The 19,604-nt window shown below is 40.9% G+C and overlaps 1 protein-coding gene across 1 annotated transcript in view; it reads left to right on the plus strand.

The window, feature by feature from the left end:
* The first annotated feature begins 7,048 nt into the window (after window positions 1–7,048).
* The window catches only part of Stmn2 (stathmin 2), a 56,620-nt gene continuing 44,064 nt past the window's right edge, over window positions 7,049–19,604 (plus strand). Inside the window, exon 1 of the mRNA XM_004639752.2 lies at window positions 7,049–7,450. Coding sequence (XP_004639809.1) covers window positions 7,432–7,450 — 19 coding nt within the window. The 5' untranslated portion in view covers window positions 7,049–7,431. The remainder of the gene's footprint in view (window positions 7,451–19,604) is intronic.

A 19,604-nucleotide genomic window follows, 5' to 3' on the forward strand; every position in this document is an offset into this window, starting at 1 on the left:
TTTCAAAAAATGCAGGAAAGAGTCAAATCCATACAATTAGCAATGAAAGGGGTGAAATCACAACAAATCCTATAGAAATCCAGAAGATCACTAATACCTACTTTGAGAATCTGTATACTAATATGATGAAAACTGGAATAAATGGACTGAGTCCTAGATACCTATGACCTGCCAGAGCTGAATCAACAAAATAGAAAAATTCCAAATAAATCATTAGCAATCAATGAAATTGAAAATGTGATTTGAAAAACCTGGACCCTGACAGACTCACTGCTGAATTCCACAAGAAATTTAGTAAGAGTGCTGGGGAGGCTGAAAACAGAAGAATCACTATGAGTCCAAGCTGCATAGTGAGACCCTGTACCAAATACATTGAAAAATGAAAAAAAGAAAAGAAATTTAGGAAGATGTAATGCTGCAATTTCTTAAACTCTTTAATGAAATTGAAAGAGAAGAAATAGTCTCAAATTTATTCCTGAAAGCATTATCCTGGTACCAAAAGGAAAACAGGATCCATCTACCCAATAAAGACAACTACAGGCCAATCACCCTAATAAACATAAATACAAAAATACTCAATAAGATACTAGCAACTGCATCATCAAGATTATACACCATGACCAAATAGGATTAATCCCAGAGAGGCAGGCAGGGATGGTGCAACATGAGACAATCCATAAATGTAATGCACCATATCAAGAGAGACAAGAACAAAAACATTTGATCATTTCATTCAATGCAGAAAAAGTGTTTGACAAAGTCAAATACTTATTCATGGTTAAAAAAAAAAACCTACAGAAAATCTAATAGAGTCTTTTTTCTTAATCTGATAATACCTACCCATGACACACCTATAGCCAACAACATACTAAATGGACAACAATGGAAAGATTTCACTCTAAAATCAGGAACAAGGCAAGGATGTCCACTATCACCACTTTTATCCAATATAGTTCTGGAAATATTAGCCACAGCAATTAAATAAATGAAAGAAATAAAAGGAATGCAAATAGGAAAAGAAATTAATTTACAGTCGTTTGTGTATGACATGATGCTCTACATAGAAGAATCCAACATCAAAGGACTTCTAGATTTAAAAACCAAATTCAGTAGGGTATCTGGGTACAAAGTCAACACTCAAAATCAAAGGCATTCCTATGCACAATTAACACAAATAAGTCACTGAGAGAAAAATTAGAGAAACAGCCTCTTTTACAATAGTGTCCAAAAAATGAAAGGAATCAATCAATAAGAAAAGTAAAATATCTATACACTAGAAAATACAATACTTTTTTAAATTAAAGTTTAGAAAAAAGGAGATCAAAGAAGATATCCCTTTCTCTTGGATAAGAACAGACAGAGTGAAAATGGTCATACTTTCAGAATTGTTATACAAATTTAATACAGTCTTGATCAAAATAACAATAGCATGTCTCACAGAACTGCAGAAAATAACCCTAAATTCATTTGGAACCAGGAGAGACCTAAAATAGTAAAAGCAATTCTGGGTAACAAAGGCAAGGTAAGAGGTATCAAAACCCCTCACTTGAAATTATACTACAAAGCTACGGTGATAATAATGGCATGATATTGGCCCAAAAACAAGGCCAAGGATCAATAGAACAGGTCAGAAGATGCAAAAAAAAAAAAAAAAACCTCCAAGCACACCTAGCCATCTTCTAAAGGAAGCCAAACACCTTCACTGAAAGAAAGGTAGCTTCTTTTAAAATGGTCCTGGTGAACTGGGGAGCTAGGTCAGTAGAATAAGCACTTGCCTGGCAAGTGCAAGGTCCTGAGCTCAATCCCCGGTACTGCCAAAATAAAACAAAACATGATCCTAGTAAAACTGTTTTTGCACATACTAAAGATTAAACCAAAACCCATATCTTTCACAAGGCACTAAACTAAAATTAAAGTGGAACAAAGATCTAAGTGTTAAAACAGAAATACTAAGTCTGCTGCAAGATAAAATAAGTAAAACTCTTGAAGATATTGATGTAGGCAAAGACGTTATAAGCAACACCCCAATTGCTCAGGAAATATCATGAAGAATCAACAGCTGGGCCCTCATCTTATTTCTTTAGAAAAAGCTTATGTACAGAAAAATAATCCACAAGGAGGGTGAAGAGACAACCTACAGAATTACCAGAGTTTACCAGCTGTTTCTCAAATAAAGAAATAATATCTAAAATACAAAAAGAACTCAAAAATACCAGCTCCTCCAAATTTAAAGACCCAATCCAAAAATGGGTATCTGAAATGAACAGAAACATCTCTGATGAAGAAATGCAAATGATAAATAAATATATGGAAAATATTCAGCATCGCGGGTCTTTTAAGAAATGCAATTTAAAACAATGGTGAGATTCCATCTCACACCAGAAACAGTAGCTGTTATTAAGAAATCAACCAATAACAAATGTTGGAGGGGCTGTAGGAAAAAGGAAACCTTTTGTTTTATGCCATTAGTGGAGTCTACTGTGATGCAACTACTATGGAAATCAGTGTGCATACTCCTCAAAAAAATGAAATTAAATGTTCCATTCTTCCCAGCTATTTCTCTTCTTCATATCTTCCCAAAAGAATTAAAGCATTACATCACAGCAATATGTGCACAACCACATTTATAGTGACATAGTTTGCAGTAGCTAAATCTTGTAAACAGCCCAAAGGCCAATCAACTCATGAATGGACAAAGAAGTGGGTTTTTTTATACAGTTGAATATTATTCAGTCATAAATAAGGATAAACTGGAGCTATGTCTAGCTAAATGGATGTACCTGACACCATACTTGCGTGAAGGAAATCGAACACACATGTTTAAAAACTGCATTTTTTACTCTGGTTTCTCTTCAGATAGTATAAATCTTTCGCCTTTTAAAAACTGCATTTTTTTCTCTAGGATGATGAAATGAAAATATAAGTAAGCACTAAAATGTATAATAAATATAGGGAAATGGGAAGAAAATGTTCAAGTGATAAGAGGAGAAGAGAAGTGAAGGGGAAACGAAAGAAAGGACTGGAAAATGAGTGTAGAAGCAGTTGTAGAATAAAAACAAAGCTTTTTAAAATAAGGAAGGGAAGAGGGGAGAAGGAAGAGTGTAATGGGAAGAAAAGAAGCAGAATATATCATGTACAGGTACAAGTTTCCTATGATGGTTGTTATCATGTGTATCTCAAATGTATCAGTTAAATGATATGTTTAAATCTGTTAAAATGTTTTTTAAAAAGGCTAGAGATGGAGCTCTGTGGAAGCCGTGGTTCAATCCCCAGTTCCAGGGTGGAGGGTGCAGCATGGATGCTGGGTATGGTGGCAAAAGCCTATAACCCCAGGGCTTGGAAGGCTGAGGTTAGAGGATCATTGTGGAGTTCAAAGTGAACTACATAGTAAGACCTTATCTCAAAAAGAAAAAATAAAAGGACTACAGGGTGGGAACCAGACGATCTGGGACAAACACCAGCTCTGCTGTTTGCTAGCACTGAGTGACATTGGCACAAACAACTGAAGCATCCTGTGCTTTTCCTTTTCCTAAATGCAAAACTGGGAGTGATAATAGACATACTTGGAAAATTGTTGGGATTGAGCTAATGTGTGTGTAGTGCCTAGAAAAGAGGCTGACGTACAGTACGCACTAATAAAAGCATCTAATGTTATTTGTGGTCTGATGGACAGTTTTAATGAGTGGTCAGTGGTTCCTTGGAAGGAATATATATTCTTTGTTTTGAAGGCATACTCAGGTTAACATTCCATTTCTTACTATTGGAGATACTTAAATTACCTTCAGACTTTATATTTTTTTAAAAAATTCACCTGTCAAGAAGCGTAATCTTCTGTTACTACTGTCCTTGTAACTCTCACCATTTTTATTGTTTGAAAATTAAGGCTATTTCTTTCTTGTAAAAATATAGTTTAAATGTATTGAAAATATAAATACAATAATAAGACCTACAATTCATTAAATATCCATGATAATATGATAAGCCTTATGTGAACCCAAATCTATTCAAGATAGATATACTGTTCTTATTCTACATTGGATTGACCTAGTTTCTACTAGTTTGGATGTTTATCAGTAGGCATCAAGACCATTTACCTCAGAAAAATCAGACAAGAGCCTACTCTTTATAAATACATGAGCCAGCAAAATCTCTTTCATAATCAGAAACTGCTTGTTTGTTTCTCACTATTTGCCACTTAAAGTACCCTAATACACAGGCTGCTATTCAACCTCAAAAGTTAACATTTCTTGGGGCCGGCCAAATAGCTCAGCAAATTAAAGAGCCTGCTTAGGCAGATGCAGTGGCTGGGGTTCAGTGATTGAGACTGGGCATGGTGTCGTGCACACCTGTAATCCCAGCCTTTTGGGAGGCTGAAAACACACTGATCACTACGAGTCTGATCTTCGTAGTGAGACACTGTACACCCTGTACAACCCTTACTAAACAATATAAAAAGTTAACATTTCTTAAACAGATAGAAATTATAATTTTCATTTTCTATTTTTGAGACATCAGGGAGAAATATGGCTGACTTCTTCGTACAAAAGTACCAACTTCATTAAATAAATATTTCCTGATCGAATGAACTAGCTGAAGAAATGAGTGAGTGTGTGACCACCCTATTGAACGTGAAATAATTTCTCTGTTATCTGCCCTTACTCTCCCAGGCCAAGATGCATAATAGCATTCTGTAACATTAAAATAAAAAACAATAATTGATAATGACTTAGCTCTTTGAATTTATTTAGCTTTTCTTAACCAGTTAACAAGAACCTGCTGTCTTTATATTTTATAATAAATCATACAAGCCTATCCCTTCCTCAATTTAACATTACCCAAAAAGTCATACAAAACTGAAGCTAATGGCTAGCAACCAAAAAGTCAAAATAGAAAAAAATCATGCACCTGATGTTCACCCCTACTAATATTGACCTCCCTTCTTTCCTACTCATCAGTGAGTAATGTTCACCAGAATGAAAAATTAAGACACTACACTCAGTGTTTTGCCTTGTCTTCTTAATAGGAATCAAAGTGAAATACATTTTTTGAAATTCCAATTGTGATTGCCAGACATTACTGCCATAACTTGGGGACCTTCTTCTCCCCAAGGAAGCAGAAGAATGTGTAGAGATGACACATAACAGGGCAGGAAGTTGTGATGGGGAAAAGAGGAATACTCCAAAGACATTAGTCGCACAAGTGTGCTGAAGATCACTCATCTTGTGACTGGTAAGTACTCCACTGAGAGGGAATTAACTCTCACATTTACACTGGGAAATGACTATAAAGGAGAAGAAAATGGTTATTTATTTCCAGACCCTGCCAATTTCCACATCACTCTTGCTGTGTCATAGTCGCAGATCTGGACAATGACAGGAACTATAATTTCTAATCTTCCGTTCAGAAAATAGTTTTATTGATCCCCACTTATTTTTTATTTTCCCCATGATTCAGCAGGTCAGAACTGCTCCAGTTCCAGTAGCTTCCTATCATTTAGCAAATGTCCGTGGAGTTAAAATGTCTTTATAGATGAAGAAATGTATTTCAGCACCAAGGAGAGTGCTCTCCTATTTTATAAACTACATGTTGCTCCTAACACTGAAATGAAATATTGAGAGGTAGCCTGATAAGTAGCTGCCAAAATATTTATTTCATTAATCAGACAAAAACTAAAGTTTTAAATTAAACTACTTTTATACAGTTTATGATTGCAACCATGTGCTTTTTTTTTTTTAACAGAATCTCGCTAACCAGCTCAGACTCATAGGGATCCTCCTGTCTCAGCCTCCCCAGCTCTGGGACTACAGGTGTGCACACCAGGCCCAGTACTGGGGATCAAACTTGGCTCCTTGTGCTTGCCAGGCAGGCACTTAGGCCAGCACGCAATAAACCCAGTCCCTCTATGTGCTATTCTTTTAGGTTTGGAATTAGTGATTCTTTGCCTGCTTTTTTCTTTCTTTCTTTCTTTCTTTCTTTCTTTCTTTCTTTCTTTCTTCTTTCTTTTTTTTTTTTGGCCTAACTGGGGAATTGAACTCAGGCCCTTGCACTTGCCTGGCAAGCACTTATTCTACTGAGCCATCTCCCCAGCTTTTTTTAGTTTCTTTTTTTTTTTTTTTTTTTGCCTACTTTTTAATGTTAACCCCACAATTCCTGTATTGGGCTCAGGCCAGTTCAGTGATGCTACAGAAAAATTAATTTAACAAGTATTAAAAGTTTCATGGGAGGAAGTCCTAAAGTATTCCACACTGCTTGCCTATATCCTCAATGCTGTATTAGTGGCTAATGTTCAATAAATATTCAAGTTAAAGGAGAATAAATTGATGATTAACATTTATCAAATGTAAACAAATGAATTAATGAACGCTTTGCTTGTAATGAAAGCCACATTTTGCAGCTTGTCTCTAAGATCTTTACACACCGCTTTGCTCCATCTGAAACTTGCACACAACTTTCCTTGGCCCAGATCAATAAAATCTCTCCAGAGCACAGAAAAATCATTCTGCAGACCATGTCTTTCATGTCTACTGCGCTTTCAGTGTAAAAAGTCCCCTTTATGGTCCTGGAAAGGTCACAGGGTTGCAATACTACACTTCTAGGGTGGAGTAGCTCGCCCCAGCGCCCTGTTATTACCAGAATGACAGGACCTGAATAGAGAAGGATAAACTCACACCCTTCACTAGGTCCCCAGGTAGGGCCATAATTGCTGTCCCTACTGCCAAGCAGCCACCAGCCCCTTATCCTACCAAGAGGAGAAAATACCAGGCCTCTGTCTCTTGAAGGACCCTACAACACCACCGCCAGACATGGGCTAGTCCTGGAAGGCCAGAACCTACCAAGGACAGGGCCAAAAGTGAAAGAGAAAACATGAAAAAGTGATTTAAAAAAAAAAAAAAAAACAGGATGTTTAAAACATTTTTTATATGCTCACATACTGCGAGGACTTCTCAGGACTCTGAATCCTCTTCCCTTTGTTATGTCTATTTGTGTCAACGAAACGTGTACACAGAGCCTGGGCTCTTGACACGCAGGTAGGCACAGCCCAGCTCTTAGCTGCTAAGAGGCTCCCAGAGTAAAGCGCCAGTCTACTTGGACTGTACTATCAGGCCCCCAAAATGGGGGGGAGCTCGCAGGGAAGAACAGATTTCCATTTCAAACTGCATTCTGGTACTTCGTACTCCAGCACCATTGGCCGATCAATATTTAATGCTCAGAGATTCTGGCTCTGCGGGAGTCGTGTCAGGGGACTGTGGGGGCCAATCTGCTTGAGCTTCGGAGTGATAATTATTCATGGGCTCCTGCCTCTTGCTCTTTCTCTAGCACGGTCCCACTCTGCAGACTCAGTGCCTTATTCAGTCTCCGCTCTTCGCTCTCTCGCTGCTGTAGCCGGACCCTTCGCCTTCGCCACCGCTCAGCATCTGCACATCCCCGAAAATGGCTAAAACTGCAATGGGTAAGGAACTGCGCTTCACTCTCCCTGGAGCCCACCTCTCGCCTTCTTTCTTAGAGCTCTGAAGGCATTCAGATGTATTTCATCAAGAAAAGGACATCCGTGGTAGCAGGAGCCAGGAAGGTCGGGTGTAGCAGGCGGGGTAGGAGGGAGGGCAAAAGGGGGACCCTTGGATATCTCAAGCGAATAATTTCTTTTAAAAGGTAGATGCAGGTAAGTTGCCCTCCCAAGGATCGGGAATTGATTCTGTTTCCATATTTAAAAGTGAAGCTTAGTCGTGAGGGCGGGGACCACCTTAAAACTGTTGGGCTTCGTTGGGGTTCAGGGACATTTTGGAAAGTGCTTTGTAACGTCTTATATTTCTTCTGCAGTTAGAAAAGAAAATGGGAAAGGTGATGGGAGGGATTGGGAGAAAAGAAAGGGTGTAAAGTCAAAGTGATCCCATCTAGGCTGTTTGAAAGATGGGTGGTGCCCGGGAGTGGGTGCGTGGGGCGCGTTTTATAGCATTGTCTGTTGGGAAAACCGCTAGTCCTGGGGCGCGGTGCGGGAGGGGGGGAGGAAGTGAGGGGGCAAGGGTAGGACCTCCGCTTCTTTGTTTTCGGGAAAGGGAGGGCAAGGAAAGAAGTCTGGGAGGGCGTGGAGGGCGCGGGTGGGCAGCTGCAGGGGCGGGGAAGCGCTCTGGGGAGGAGGAGGGGGCCCGGCTGGGAAGGCGCCGGGTGGGGTTTCTTTGTGTGCGGACCAGCGGTCCGGGGAGGGGGGGCACCTGCAGCGCTGGGCGCACAATGCGGACGGCCCCACCCCGGGCGGAACCGCGCCGCCCCCGCCCCCAGCGGGGCTCAGAGTCTTCAGCCTACCCGGCCCGAACGGACCCGGCGCCCCGCCACGCCCCCGCCCGCTCTCCGCGCCCTGACGCTTGGCCTCTGCTTCGCAGAGATTCGACTGCACCCCCTCGTGCCCCACCCTGGCCTCATTGTTCTGTTTAAGGGGGGGGGGACATTTTTTTCTTTTCAGAACCACGTTACATAGGGTGTTCGGACGTAATCGCAGATAAAGGTTTTTTGGAACTCCTTTGATCGATTTTGTGGGGAAAGGCTTTTAAAACCTAGATATGCGTACATATAACAACACATAAAGATGTAAATGTGAAGGAGGTCAAGGTCTAAAGTTGAGCTACGCGAAATTTCCATTTTGTGGGTCAGACAGTGCCCAACACTGGCAATTTCATAGGTGTAACCTTTATCAGACAGACAGCCCGAGAAGCCCGGACCCAGGGCCTTGAAACCTAATCTGATTTGCGCCCCGAGGGCACCAAGGTTCTAGGGCTCCATAGCCCGGAGTTCAGCGGTGGAGAGTGGTTGAGGTGGGGGGCAGCGCCCCTCCCCCAGGCTCCCCCTTCAGGCTGCGGAAAAGCGAGGAAGCTGCCAGGGGCACTGCTCGGGGCTCGGCGGGACGGCTCCGCCTTGCCCCACCCTTCCGTGCAGCCGGGGACCCCTCACGCTGGCGGGGAAGGGAGTGCGGGAGGGACCGCTGAAAGGGCTGCGGTCCTGGTGTCCGCTTTGACGGTTCCGCAGTCCAGAGCAGCCCCGACCCCCTAGGGTGCGCAGGACACCCCCCCCATCCCCGGCGTGGGGCTCAGGCCGGGCGCCGAACCCCTCCCAGCCGGTGGGTGGCTCTGCAGAAAAGCGGGCGCGAGCCCCGCCCGGCCACACAAAGGCACGGCCCCACCCCTCCAGGCCGCCACACCGCAGAGGTGACCCCGTCCCTGGGGTGCGGGGAACCCGCAGAGCTCAGCGACATTCTCCACCCGGTTCTCTCCTGTTGTCGGAGCTGAAGAGACCACAGAGAGGAACTGGCAGAGACCCTGCGCTCCACCCGGGCGCGGCCGTGCGCCCCTGCCCTGCGCCCCTGAACTTCGGCCGGGTGGGGGCGCACTTGGCTCTCGGCGCGTGGAGCTCCGCCAGCCCTGCAGAGCCGCCCGCCGCGCCCTGCGCCTGCTGCGCCGCCGGAGCATCCCGGGAGCTTCGGGTGCAACGTCCCGACCTACTCCCGCTGGCCTCCATCTGCAGACCGTTCCCCAGCACCTAGAAAGGCCCTGCGCATACTGAGCGCCGCGCTGTGCACCCCCTCGAGAGGTCTCTGCGGCAGCAGAAAAGCGGCTGCAGGCTCGTTATCTGTATTATTTTATCGAATCGTCGTTATTATTTGTTACCTGATTCGTACCCCTGTTTATTTTCATTTGTTCAGAAAGGACATCGGTTGCTTTTAGTTCAGGATTAACCCTTGCACTCACTTTTCTCGTTCTCCAATCTCCTTCGCCCTCCCCTCCCCCTCCCTCCTCTTGGTTTTTGTCTCCGTTGTTGTTTAAGTTATGAAGCAAATACATTTTGGCTTCCTGTCCGGAGAGTGTATGTTCGTGAAGCTGGAACCTATGCGTAGGTGCTTACCAAGGGCAGGGCCTGTTGGCTAGGGAACGCTGGAAAATTCTACACAGAGAAATGTTTGTGACTGCAGTGGGTAAAAGTTATACATGGGTAACTGAGACTTCGGGATCTTCTGCATGTGATTACATCCATAAACATACAAGTATAGGTTGTGCACAGTATTTTAACTATTTCCCCCCAGAACTGTACTTCAACTGCTAATCCTTCATGACTTGTCTCAATTTTGTCCAGAAGCAATGATCGTGAAATGGTAGCTCCTGTCAAATAAAAGTCCCACCCGAAATATAATAAAGGTGAAGATCCTTTCTGCCATAATTAAGCGGCGCTTACAAATCATGAAAAAAAAAAAAAACACCTTTGTAATGGCAATATCAAATAGATTTCAAAATCACTCCAGTTCTGAAGCTAATCAGTTAATCACTAGGGCGGGTATTTTTTCCTGATTCATTATACAATGTTTGTTTTCGGCATGATTGTACAAAGTACAAAGAGTATCACACATCTTTTTTAATGGAGTGGGCACCGTATAAATGGATGTATAAAACAACTAGAAATGCAAAACTGAATATGTGGTTAGGATTTCTCTTTCAAAGAGAAATAAAAGTAGCTTATTAGTTAATAACAGATCTAGTTCATACCAGGCGAGTACCCTGAGCCTGCAATAAACATATGTGACCCAGTGTAGGACATGGCTGATAAATTAGTATGGTGGTATAAATTAATCTGATGGAGCTTGTCTATGCATGCGAAAATTATCTAAGAGTATATTTTATATAATAGATTGGATGATCTGTGGTACTAAAATCTAGAAGTTTGTTCAGTCAAACCTCACAACAGCTTTGCAATATGATTTATAGATTTGTGGTAAATTATTCTAAAGAGAAAGGAGGCATTTTTATTGTTGGAACAATTGTCTCTGCCTGTAGTCACTAAAATGTTGAGCAAGACGTTATGGGTTGCATTGAAGAGTGTTGATTATTTTTTTGCTTTTCACTTTTTTCCTTGCTAATGGATAGGTTGTGAAATAGGTATTTACGCATTTGGCACAGCGTGACTTCTATCAGGTCCCTCAGTCTCCATGATAAAAATGCTGCAAGACGCCACATTTTATTTAGATTCAGGAAATGTCCTCTCAGAGTGCCATAAAGCTGATTCATCCAGTGAAACAGTTTCTTCTCAATAATGTAGTGTAAAAAGTTACTTAATCCTGTAAGTGTCTAATAGTAGCCATCAAGAAGAATCATCAAGTAAAATCTGAACAGATCTGAACAATTTTATAAAAATAAAATGCAGATAATTAATTACATATTGAAGACTCTGTCACTGATAATCCAGGACATTTTTAGGAATAGTTCCGATTTATCAATTATCATTGCTCTTCACTCCAATTGAGTACGAGGACCGGATGCTATGTCACCAAATAGCGACTTGTTCCTGAGAGGCTGGAGGGATGCTGTTCTAGGACCAGGTGGGCGCTCATGGCACAAGCCTGGCCTTGGGTGTGGTCACCCCACTGTACTACTCATAGCTAACACCGGCTCACACCAAATTTCTTTCCTTTTGTTTGTGGAAAAACACAAACCTGTGACCTTTTAGGAAAAATGCAAGAAATATACCAGGCCAGCAGGACATCTTGTATTAGCAAGTGACCCAGATGTTTTCAGAACCGAGGCTAGGTCTCCTTCCCGCTTCTCTCGATCAGAACACCTTGCAGTCTGCATTAACTCTTCATTCCACAAGAGGGCAATCAAGTTTTCCAAGATGCAGATGAAAGATTTTTTTTTTTTAATCTAGCATCAAATATTGTTTAATAAAATCTTTTCTGGTTTACTGGAAATGTTCAATTGTTTATTCAATGAAAAAGCTCTATGTCTTACCCTTGTGAATGAGAAGATTCTGCACATCTTTTCAAAAACATAAGATTAAATGAATAATTATAACCTACAAGTAGGCATAGGCCCTAGATAATTATAGCCTTAAGATTTTGCTTTCTTGTGTCAAGACATTGTTACTGTAATATTATACATGTTATTTTTGGGGGGTGTTGTGGATAAATGATAGAAAATGTAGCAATAACAAAAGTATTTAGAAACAGAATGCTTTCATTTTTAAATAAAGGGATAAGCTAACATCGTTGTTTACTTATTCATGTCTTTAAAGTGAGCCCTAAGCTGAGGACACACCTGCTGTTAGTCTCCATTCAGGAAAGCTGCAGACTGGTGGGTAAGGCAGGTAGATGCAGTGTGATCCCCAGCAGGGGACACTGAAACAGTCACTGTTCTTCTCAACTTCTGTTATTATTGTCCACTTAAACGGTACCTTTTTAAACCTAAGCCAATAGGACTTTTTTTTTTTGGGGGGGGGGGCACCAGGGATTGGACTCGGGCCCTTGTGCTTGCCAGGGAAGTGCTTATTCCACTGAGCCGTCTCCCCGGCCCCTAAGCCAATGGGACCGAAACCTAATTTGTGTTCTTTTTCAATTTGCAGCTTCAGTGTGAATGCCACCAAAGCATAGATTTGACTAACAAAAACTTGTCATAGTTTTATCCATTTAGAAGAATTGATGTTCATTTTAAGGAAGAAGAAACGTAAGCATAAACTAATTAGAGTGAAATTTTTCATGTTTGCAAGAGGAACTCTTCCTTTTCTTTGTAACTAAAATCCATTTGTGAAATATTTAATAGTGTCATGTTATTATAAGTCTCAAACTTTCATGTGGATATGAATTCCCTGTACTTTTCATCTAAATCCAAATTCTGACTCAGCAGGCCTGGGTCCAGGCCAGGCATTCTGCGTCCCCAGCAGGCTCCAGATGGTGCTGATTTTCACCCCCAAATTGTCCATTTTTGTACCTCTCATAATATGGCCTCGGTTGTGTCTTAACATTTTTGAGATGTCACGGCAATCTTTACAAAATATTTCACTTCCAAACTCACATACCTAGAGATTTCGTTCCTTGGAGAATTGTGTTCCTGCCACCACTCTCTCCTCATTAGTTTGCTTAAAATATGTTTGTATTTCAGGACTCAACAGAAGATGTTGGAGAGCAATGTGGGGAAAATAAGAGCGGGGGCCCTGTGTGTGTGTGTGTGTGTGTGTGTGTGTGTGTGTGTGTGTGTATGTGTGCATGTGTGCACATGCACGCGCACATTTGTGTGTATGTGAGCAAGAAATAACCTGTATCACAGCTCAAAAATAAAGCAATAACGCTGATATCCTGTTATAAACAATATGCAGAACAAAAAGTTCAACCCAGAAATTTTAGATGTGGGACAATACGCAGAAGTTTATAACCTCATTTGTCCATAAATTAATTCACCACAAATGACCCCCATGATGAAGAAATTAAAACATAGCATTAAGCACCCTAAAATTATCTCTGAGTTTATGCCATACTTATTACTTACCAAACAATTCCAACAGAATATTTTTCCTGGATATTGCTTGAGAAAATTATTAAGAATTTTTCTAACATGGCCATATATTTGAAAATGGAGTAGCTTTTTTCCCTCTTAATACTAGAAAGAACCTGTGTTATTCAATATTAAATTTCTAAGAAAGTCAACCTGGAAAAAAATGGGTCTTCAAGGAATGTGATCAAAGATATCAAGTGTCAGTCCCCCCATGCAGTACACAGCTGACCACAAAACATTGCCACATTTTTGCAAATGCTGTCCTCCAAAACAGATGCCATATGTAAAACATCTTAACTCAGAAGTACGGCATTTCCCAAATGCTACATTGACACGTGATCCCAAATGAAACTGGGCAGTCAGTAGAATATAGTTATTTGACATGAAGTTGGATTTGTCTCAAGGTCATCCATGCCTCAAGGTTATACATTCACTTGTTGTTTTCTACAGTTCATTCCATGAGTTGTCAGAAGCTGGAAAATTTTCAATTGCTGCAATTCCTAATGCATTCAAAGAAAGACATGCTGGAACAGCATTACAATTTGTAGCAATATGTGTTTTAAACATATTGCTACATTTGATCCTGGCTGACTCTACCATATACATAACTTCATATGGAGATGACAAAATACCTAAACTTGAAGAGCATGAACCACAAAAACCTACTAACTAGGCCTTTAAGCAACAGTTTTCCTTCAATGTTGCTTTCTTTTCAAAATCATTTTACTGGGCTGGGGTTATAGCTTAATGGTATAGCACCTACCTGGCAAACACAAGGTCTTGACTTCAATTCCTGGTACAAAAAAAAAAAATCAAAATCATTTTACTAGCATCAACATAAATTTCTGATTTTCTCTGAAAGGTACAATACATACCAGGAAAAGGGAATGGATCATTCAAAAGGAAGGAACTACTGAGATGAGGAAAATGACAGGAGGCAGGAAGAGTTATATCTATGTATGTATGTGAGATGGCTCAGATAATTATACCGTGGATTTCTGCCAGTCTATAGAAAGGAGCAGTTAATGCTTAACTTTTTCTCACTTTTTTCTTTTTTCTCTCTTCGTAATTTCTTACAAATTTTTTCCTATGTCACATGCATATATCTGCTACTGCTACTTCGAAGACAACACTCTACAATACAACAAATACTATAGAATTCCTATTATTTTGTTTAGTGAAATTCTGTATCATTTCTAATTTTTATTATTATTTTGTATTCTCTTTAAAAGATAAAAAGTTTAGATTTTCTGTAAGAAGTGATTTGTAGAAAAGCACTTTACACTGATGTTAATCATCTAATAATCCTATAAAGGAAATCTTGCTGTAGCTAAGGAAACGGAGGCACAGAAAAGTGAGGCAACTTGCCCAAGTCTGACAGATCTAGAATTTGAACCCAGAGCACATGGCTCCAGAGTCTGTCTTCAACCTGTACTTACTAGTCTTCTGTCAGTGGTCCCAAGACAGAGGGTGGACCTTGGACCACCATGTCCTCTGTGGACCTTTCTGAGCACAAATTCACTTTAAAAAGGAAGTACTGTTCAAGTGGATGGCTAGTTTTATTAGCTAGCTTGGGCCATAGGGGCTCAGGTAAAGGGAACAGAGACCATGGGGGTGTGAAGGCTGGAACACGTGGCACTGTACAAGCACAACTGAAAATGCAGCCGCCATGAGGGACACACTGGAAGGAACAACTCTGGGGAAGAAGCTTGACTTCATCTGTCTCGTGGTTAGCTCATTTCAAACTGGATCCTTAACTCCTTCCGTAGATGCTAGATATTTAATTTTAATGTTTCATTTTATGAAATAAGTTTAGAACTAAAAGAGATATACAGCCCAGGCATCCGCATTTAATAGAACTATTATACATTACTTGAAGTTTCTCTTCATCTTATTACCTTATTAAAAGCAGGCAAGCAGGAGAGATCTGTGGGAAGGCTCTGAATCCCTTGCGAAACGTTTTTAATTATCTTTAATAAAAGAATCAGGCTCTGTCATTTGTCAAGGAGACATTTGCAGTAGTAAAACCTGTGTTTATAATAACCCATTTTTATTAATCATGATTAAAGATAACATTCTGTGTACATTTGTTCTCACAAAACAGCTTTATGTGAATGGAAAGGTTAATTAATGCATTTCACCACTCATTTTGCTAGTCATCTGGAAATATAGCTTCCTGAGGATTTGTATTTAAGAGCAGCCACATATTAAGCTATAAAACTGGAACAAAAATATTTTAAGTTTTTTCTCATTTGTAATGTTGTTGGCCTTGAGAGTAAAATGTTTAACACTGTGAAACAAATTATAGGTTCCAAAATTTGCTTTTATGACAAGAAATTATAGTCCTCAGATAACACATTAAAAATAATGTATTTTTATAGAGCGAGAGTATTGTCTAGGACTGAAATTCTACCAACATCTTGCAGCTCTGGCTGCAAGACTGCCCATTCAGCAAGTGCTCTACTGGAATACTTGTTATTTGGGATGTTGCGGTTTATGTGCTCCCCATTAGTTCAAGTGTCTAGTGTAACAACAACTCATCAGCAACATTCATCACCAGTCTTTAAGTTGTATGTCTTTATCCCAGGTTAAAGAGAGTTAAACGAAACTTAAGTCTAGTCCCACAAACGCTTTTATAAGAAATCACTATAAAAAATAAAGGAAAATTTTATTAGCAATTGACAGCTTCTTTTGTAATATTTTTCCCCTGTGAATCACAGTGGTAAAGTTTAATTCCACTGCACGAAATTATTCACCATAGACCTAACAATGGACTTCCAGCTCAGGTTTCCCGGTAGGCAGAAATGTGACTCTCAGGAAAAGCTCAATTCATAATATATTGACTGTTAGAAAGCTGAGACCAGAAGAATTCCACCAAAATGGGACTGTGATCACTGCAGATGGTGGGAGGAAGGAGTACCAGGCATTGGGACCGTGGAACAAGGGGAGACAGCCAGAGCTGCAGGATGTTGGTAGAATTTCAGTCCTAGACAAGGGGAGATTTACAGTGGCCTCCCTAGGAGTCTGGCTGCAGGACAAAATTGTCTCCACTGCCGCAGCACTCTACTTTGCAACACAGGTATCTACTGTTTAAATATCGGAGAGTAAGGTTCATGAGCTTAGAGTAAGTTTCCAGTTAACATACCCAGTTCTAGGCTTTTGACCACCAATCACATGATCCAACATTCCCAGCCCTTTAAATTGTATCTATGTTCTACTTCAAACCATCTTCCCCTTTTGTAGTTTAAAGCATGAGTTAATATAGAAGATTGAAAACTGTTCCAAAGAAAAGTTAGGTTGGGGGTGGTGACATAGGTCTTTAATCCCAGAACTCTGGAGACTGAGACCAGAGGATTATTGCGAGTTTGAGGCAGCCTGGAACACATAGTGAGATCTTTTATCAAAAATAAAGAGGGATGGAGTTAGATACTGTGATATACCCGTATGAGACCTCATGGTGCTTAGGAAATGTTACAGTACTTGTGCCTCTCCCCAAATGCCGAGGAGAAAGTGCTCACAAGGGAACTGCTTTGCCACTGAGCCACCTCATCCTTGTTTGTTGCACTCAATACATTAGGACCTATGAGACTGGCATGGTATACAAATTACTGTATTTAAAGATGAGTACATTTATGGCCAAGGAATGTACCCACTTGTGTTCACATGTGGTAAGCTTCGAAGCAGGATGCGAAGACAGGTCTAATAAAGGTCAATATAAATTTCTATATAGATTAGGTATAGACAGGAAATTAACAAACAGTTCTCTGTCTTGTAATCAAACATGCACAGGTGGAAAGCTATACATGAGGCAAATCTCTAGGCCAGAACAAAAAGATTTGGATGTCAATTCTGTGACGGAAGCTGTGTATTATAAACATGTAAATAAACATAGTCCTCATATATTTAGTCATTTGAAGAAAACAAGATGGTTTGCATATCACATGCTTGAATGGCAACCTTTAAACTATAGTAGAATATCATTTTAACAATTTTGTCACACTAGCCTATTTTATAAAAGAGTACATAATGCACTAGTAATATCAACTAGAAACCACTAAGAGCCACCAAAGGGCTGCAAACTTAAATTTTCAATTAACCTATGAATCAGTCCAGCTAAAAAATCAGCAGCACCAGCGGTTGATTCTGGAAGTCTGACAAGGAACCTACAAACCCACATTTCTGTTGCTTCATAACCTCTTGGCTAAGACCAAGTGTATAAACCTGTGTTTCTGTCCATCCCTCTGCTGCAAATGTGGTGGTCACACTTGGAGTAAAAAGATGGGCAGTGACAGCTGGGGAACTCAGGGCGTGTGAACCTCTGGTGGGAGTGTGGTCTCCTCTAACGACTGCTGCAACAGGACTCAAAGAAGAGACAGACCAAGCTCCAGCAGCTCTGCCCCACACATCAGTGCTCCCATGAGGCTCCTCCAGGGGAAGTGCACAGGAGCAAGACTCCAAGCCCAGAGCTGGCCATGTGCTCTTACTGTTGACCCATGTGAAAGTAGGCTTCTCCACACCTGTCATTGGGCTCCCACGAACCAGCAATATCAAGTATCCTTGTCCATAACAGAGGGTCGCTGTCAGAATCAAGGAAATGAAGATCAGAGTGCCTAGCATCTCTCAAGTACTGCGTAAGTCCAAGGGCTCGAGTTGTTCCATTACCATTAGATACAGTCATGTGGCTACTTCACCTTTTGGTGAAAATACCAAAGTGCATGCATTTGGAATGCATAAAGACAGAACAAGTAGCACAGTCAGAAGCTGAGTCATTTGATTTTTGAAAAGTACTTCCTAAATAATGAAAAGTAAACTAAATGTTGATTGAAGCCCTTGGATAACAGAATTTGACATTTTGAAGGGCTCGTGATTAGAAACCACCCCCTTCCAGCCTTATGTGGCTAGATATTTAAGTGTCTTTCTTAAGTACCTTCTGCTTCCTGAAGACTGGCTCAGAAAAAGCAATTAACTCACTCAATATCTTATATGGTCCCTACCTAATTCTCGCCTCAGCTATGCGTCTTTAAGGAAAGAAAGGGGAATGGCAGCCCAAGACAGCAGCTACCAGACTAAGTGAGTCTCTGGAGACAGCAGGGGCACCTAGAAAGTAGACAAGGACCCGAGAGGGTAACTAGGCCAGAGGTAGAGCTCAGAACTTGCTTTGCTACTGGTCCCATGTTTGTCCTCTGCTGGCATCACCTTGGCACTGGAATCTGCCTCCCTGTGACCCTGTAAGCCCTTCTGAAACAAAGTATCTCAGACCCAAATGTTGATGGCACGCCTGAAGGCTTGGTTCAAAGCTGTCTTCAAAAGTTAAAATAGAAGGATAAAGCTCCTCACAGTAAGAACATGAGCCTTGTCATGGAACCCAAGAGAATACAAAATCCTATGAGAATTAAAAGGCAGGACTGTGAGTTTCCCAAAATGCTGAGGTCAGGAACTGTTCCAGTTACAAGCAGGAGAGCTGCTGCAGTGTGCAGGTGGGTGGGGACACCAGATGGACAGCCTTGAATGGGGTTGTGTTCCTTACCACCAGGGAATCACCGATTCCTATGCTACAGTTTGCAGTATTATAAGATGGGCAAATAAAGCCCAAACCACAGGGCATTAGCAAGATCAGGTAAGCAACTGTGTAGACAAATGATGACAGTATAAAATAAAAATAATAGAAATTAAACATCACAGTTCTTACATGAATTAGAACATACAATGACACAGCTATTAGAAATGAGGATGTGATCACTAAATTCTGTGTAGTAGAGGTACAGTTGGTAGCATAGTTATGATACAGCTACCAATATCTCCAAGATAAATCCATTCTAAGTAATGCCAACATATCATAGGTAAGCATTTTATCTACATTGAAGCAAAATAAGCCGAGAGGATAATTAAAGGAAAACTGCAGTCCTCCTGCATCTACATCTGGACATAAGTTTTCTGGGCATAATTCATATCTCATTTTACTTTATTTTTGTTTTGTATTTTCATCCTACTTTAATTACATACATAACTTCAACAAAAGTAAGCCTTCTGGACTACCCAGGAAGGAACATCAATGTAAGTCATCACATTTAGTAAAAATAAAACTGACTCTACAGGCATTAAAATATAAAAGTCTGAGCTAAGTTTAGCTGCTTGGGAGGCTGTAGCAGAAGCTCAGGTTTGAGGCCAGCCTGGTAATGTAGGGGAACCAGTCGCAACAAAATCGGCTCCGTCTGAGCTCAGGGCTCCTGCTTTGAATCCTCAGTACCACAACAAAATAAATAAAATTTAAAAGTCTACACTGAGGTCTCCTGAAAAATAAGA

Source organism: Octodon degus, unplaced genomic scaffold, assembly GCF_000260255.1.
Source record: "Octodon degus isolate 3935 unplaced genomic scaffold, OctDeg1.0 scaffold00114, whole genome shotgun sequence".
NCBI classification, from domain to species: Eukaryota; Metazoa; Chordata; class Mammalia; order Rodentia; family Octodontidae; genus Octodon; species Octodon degus.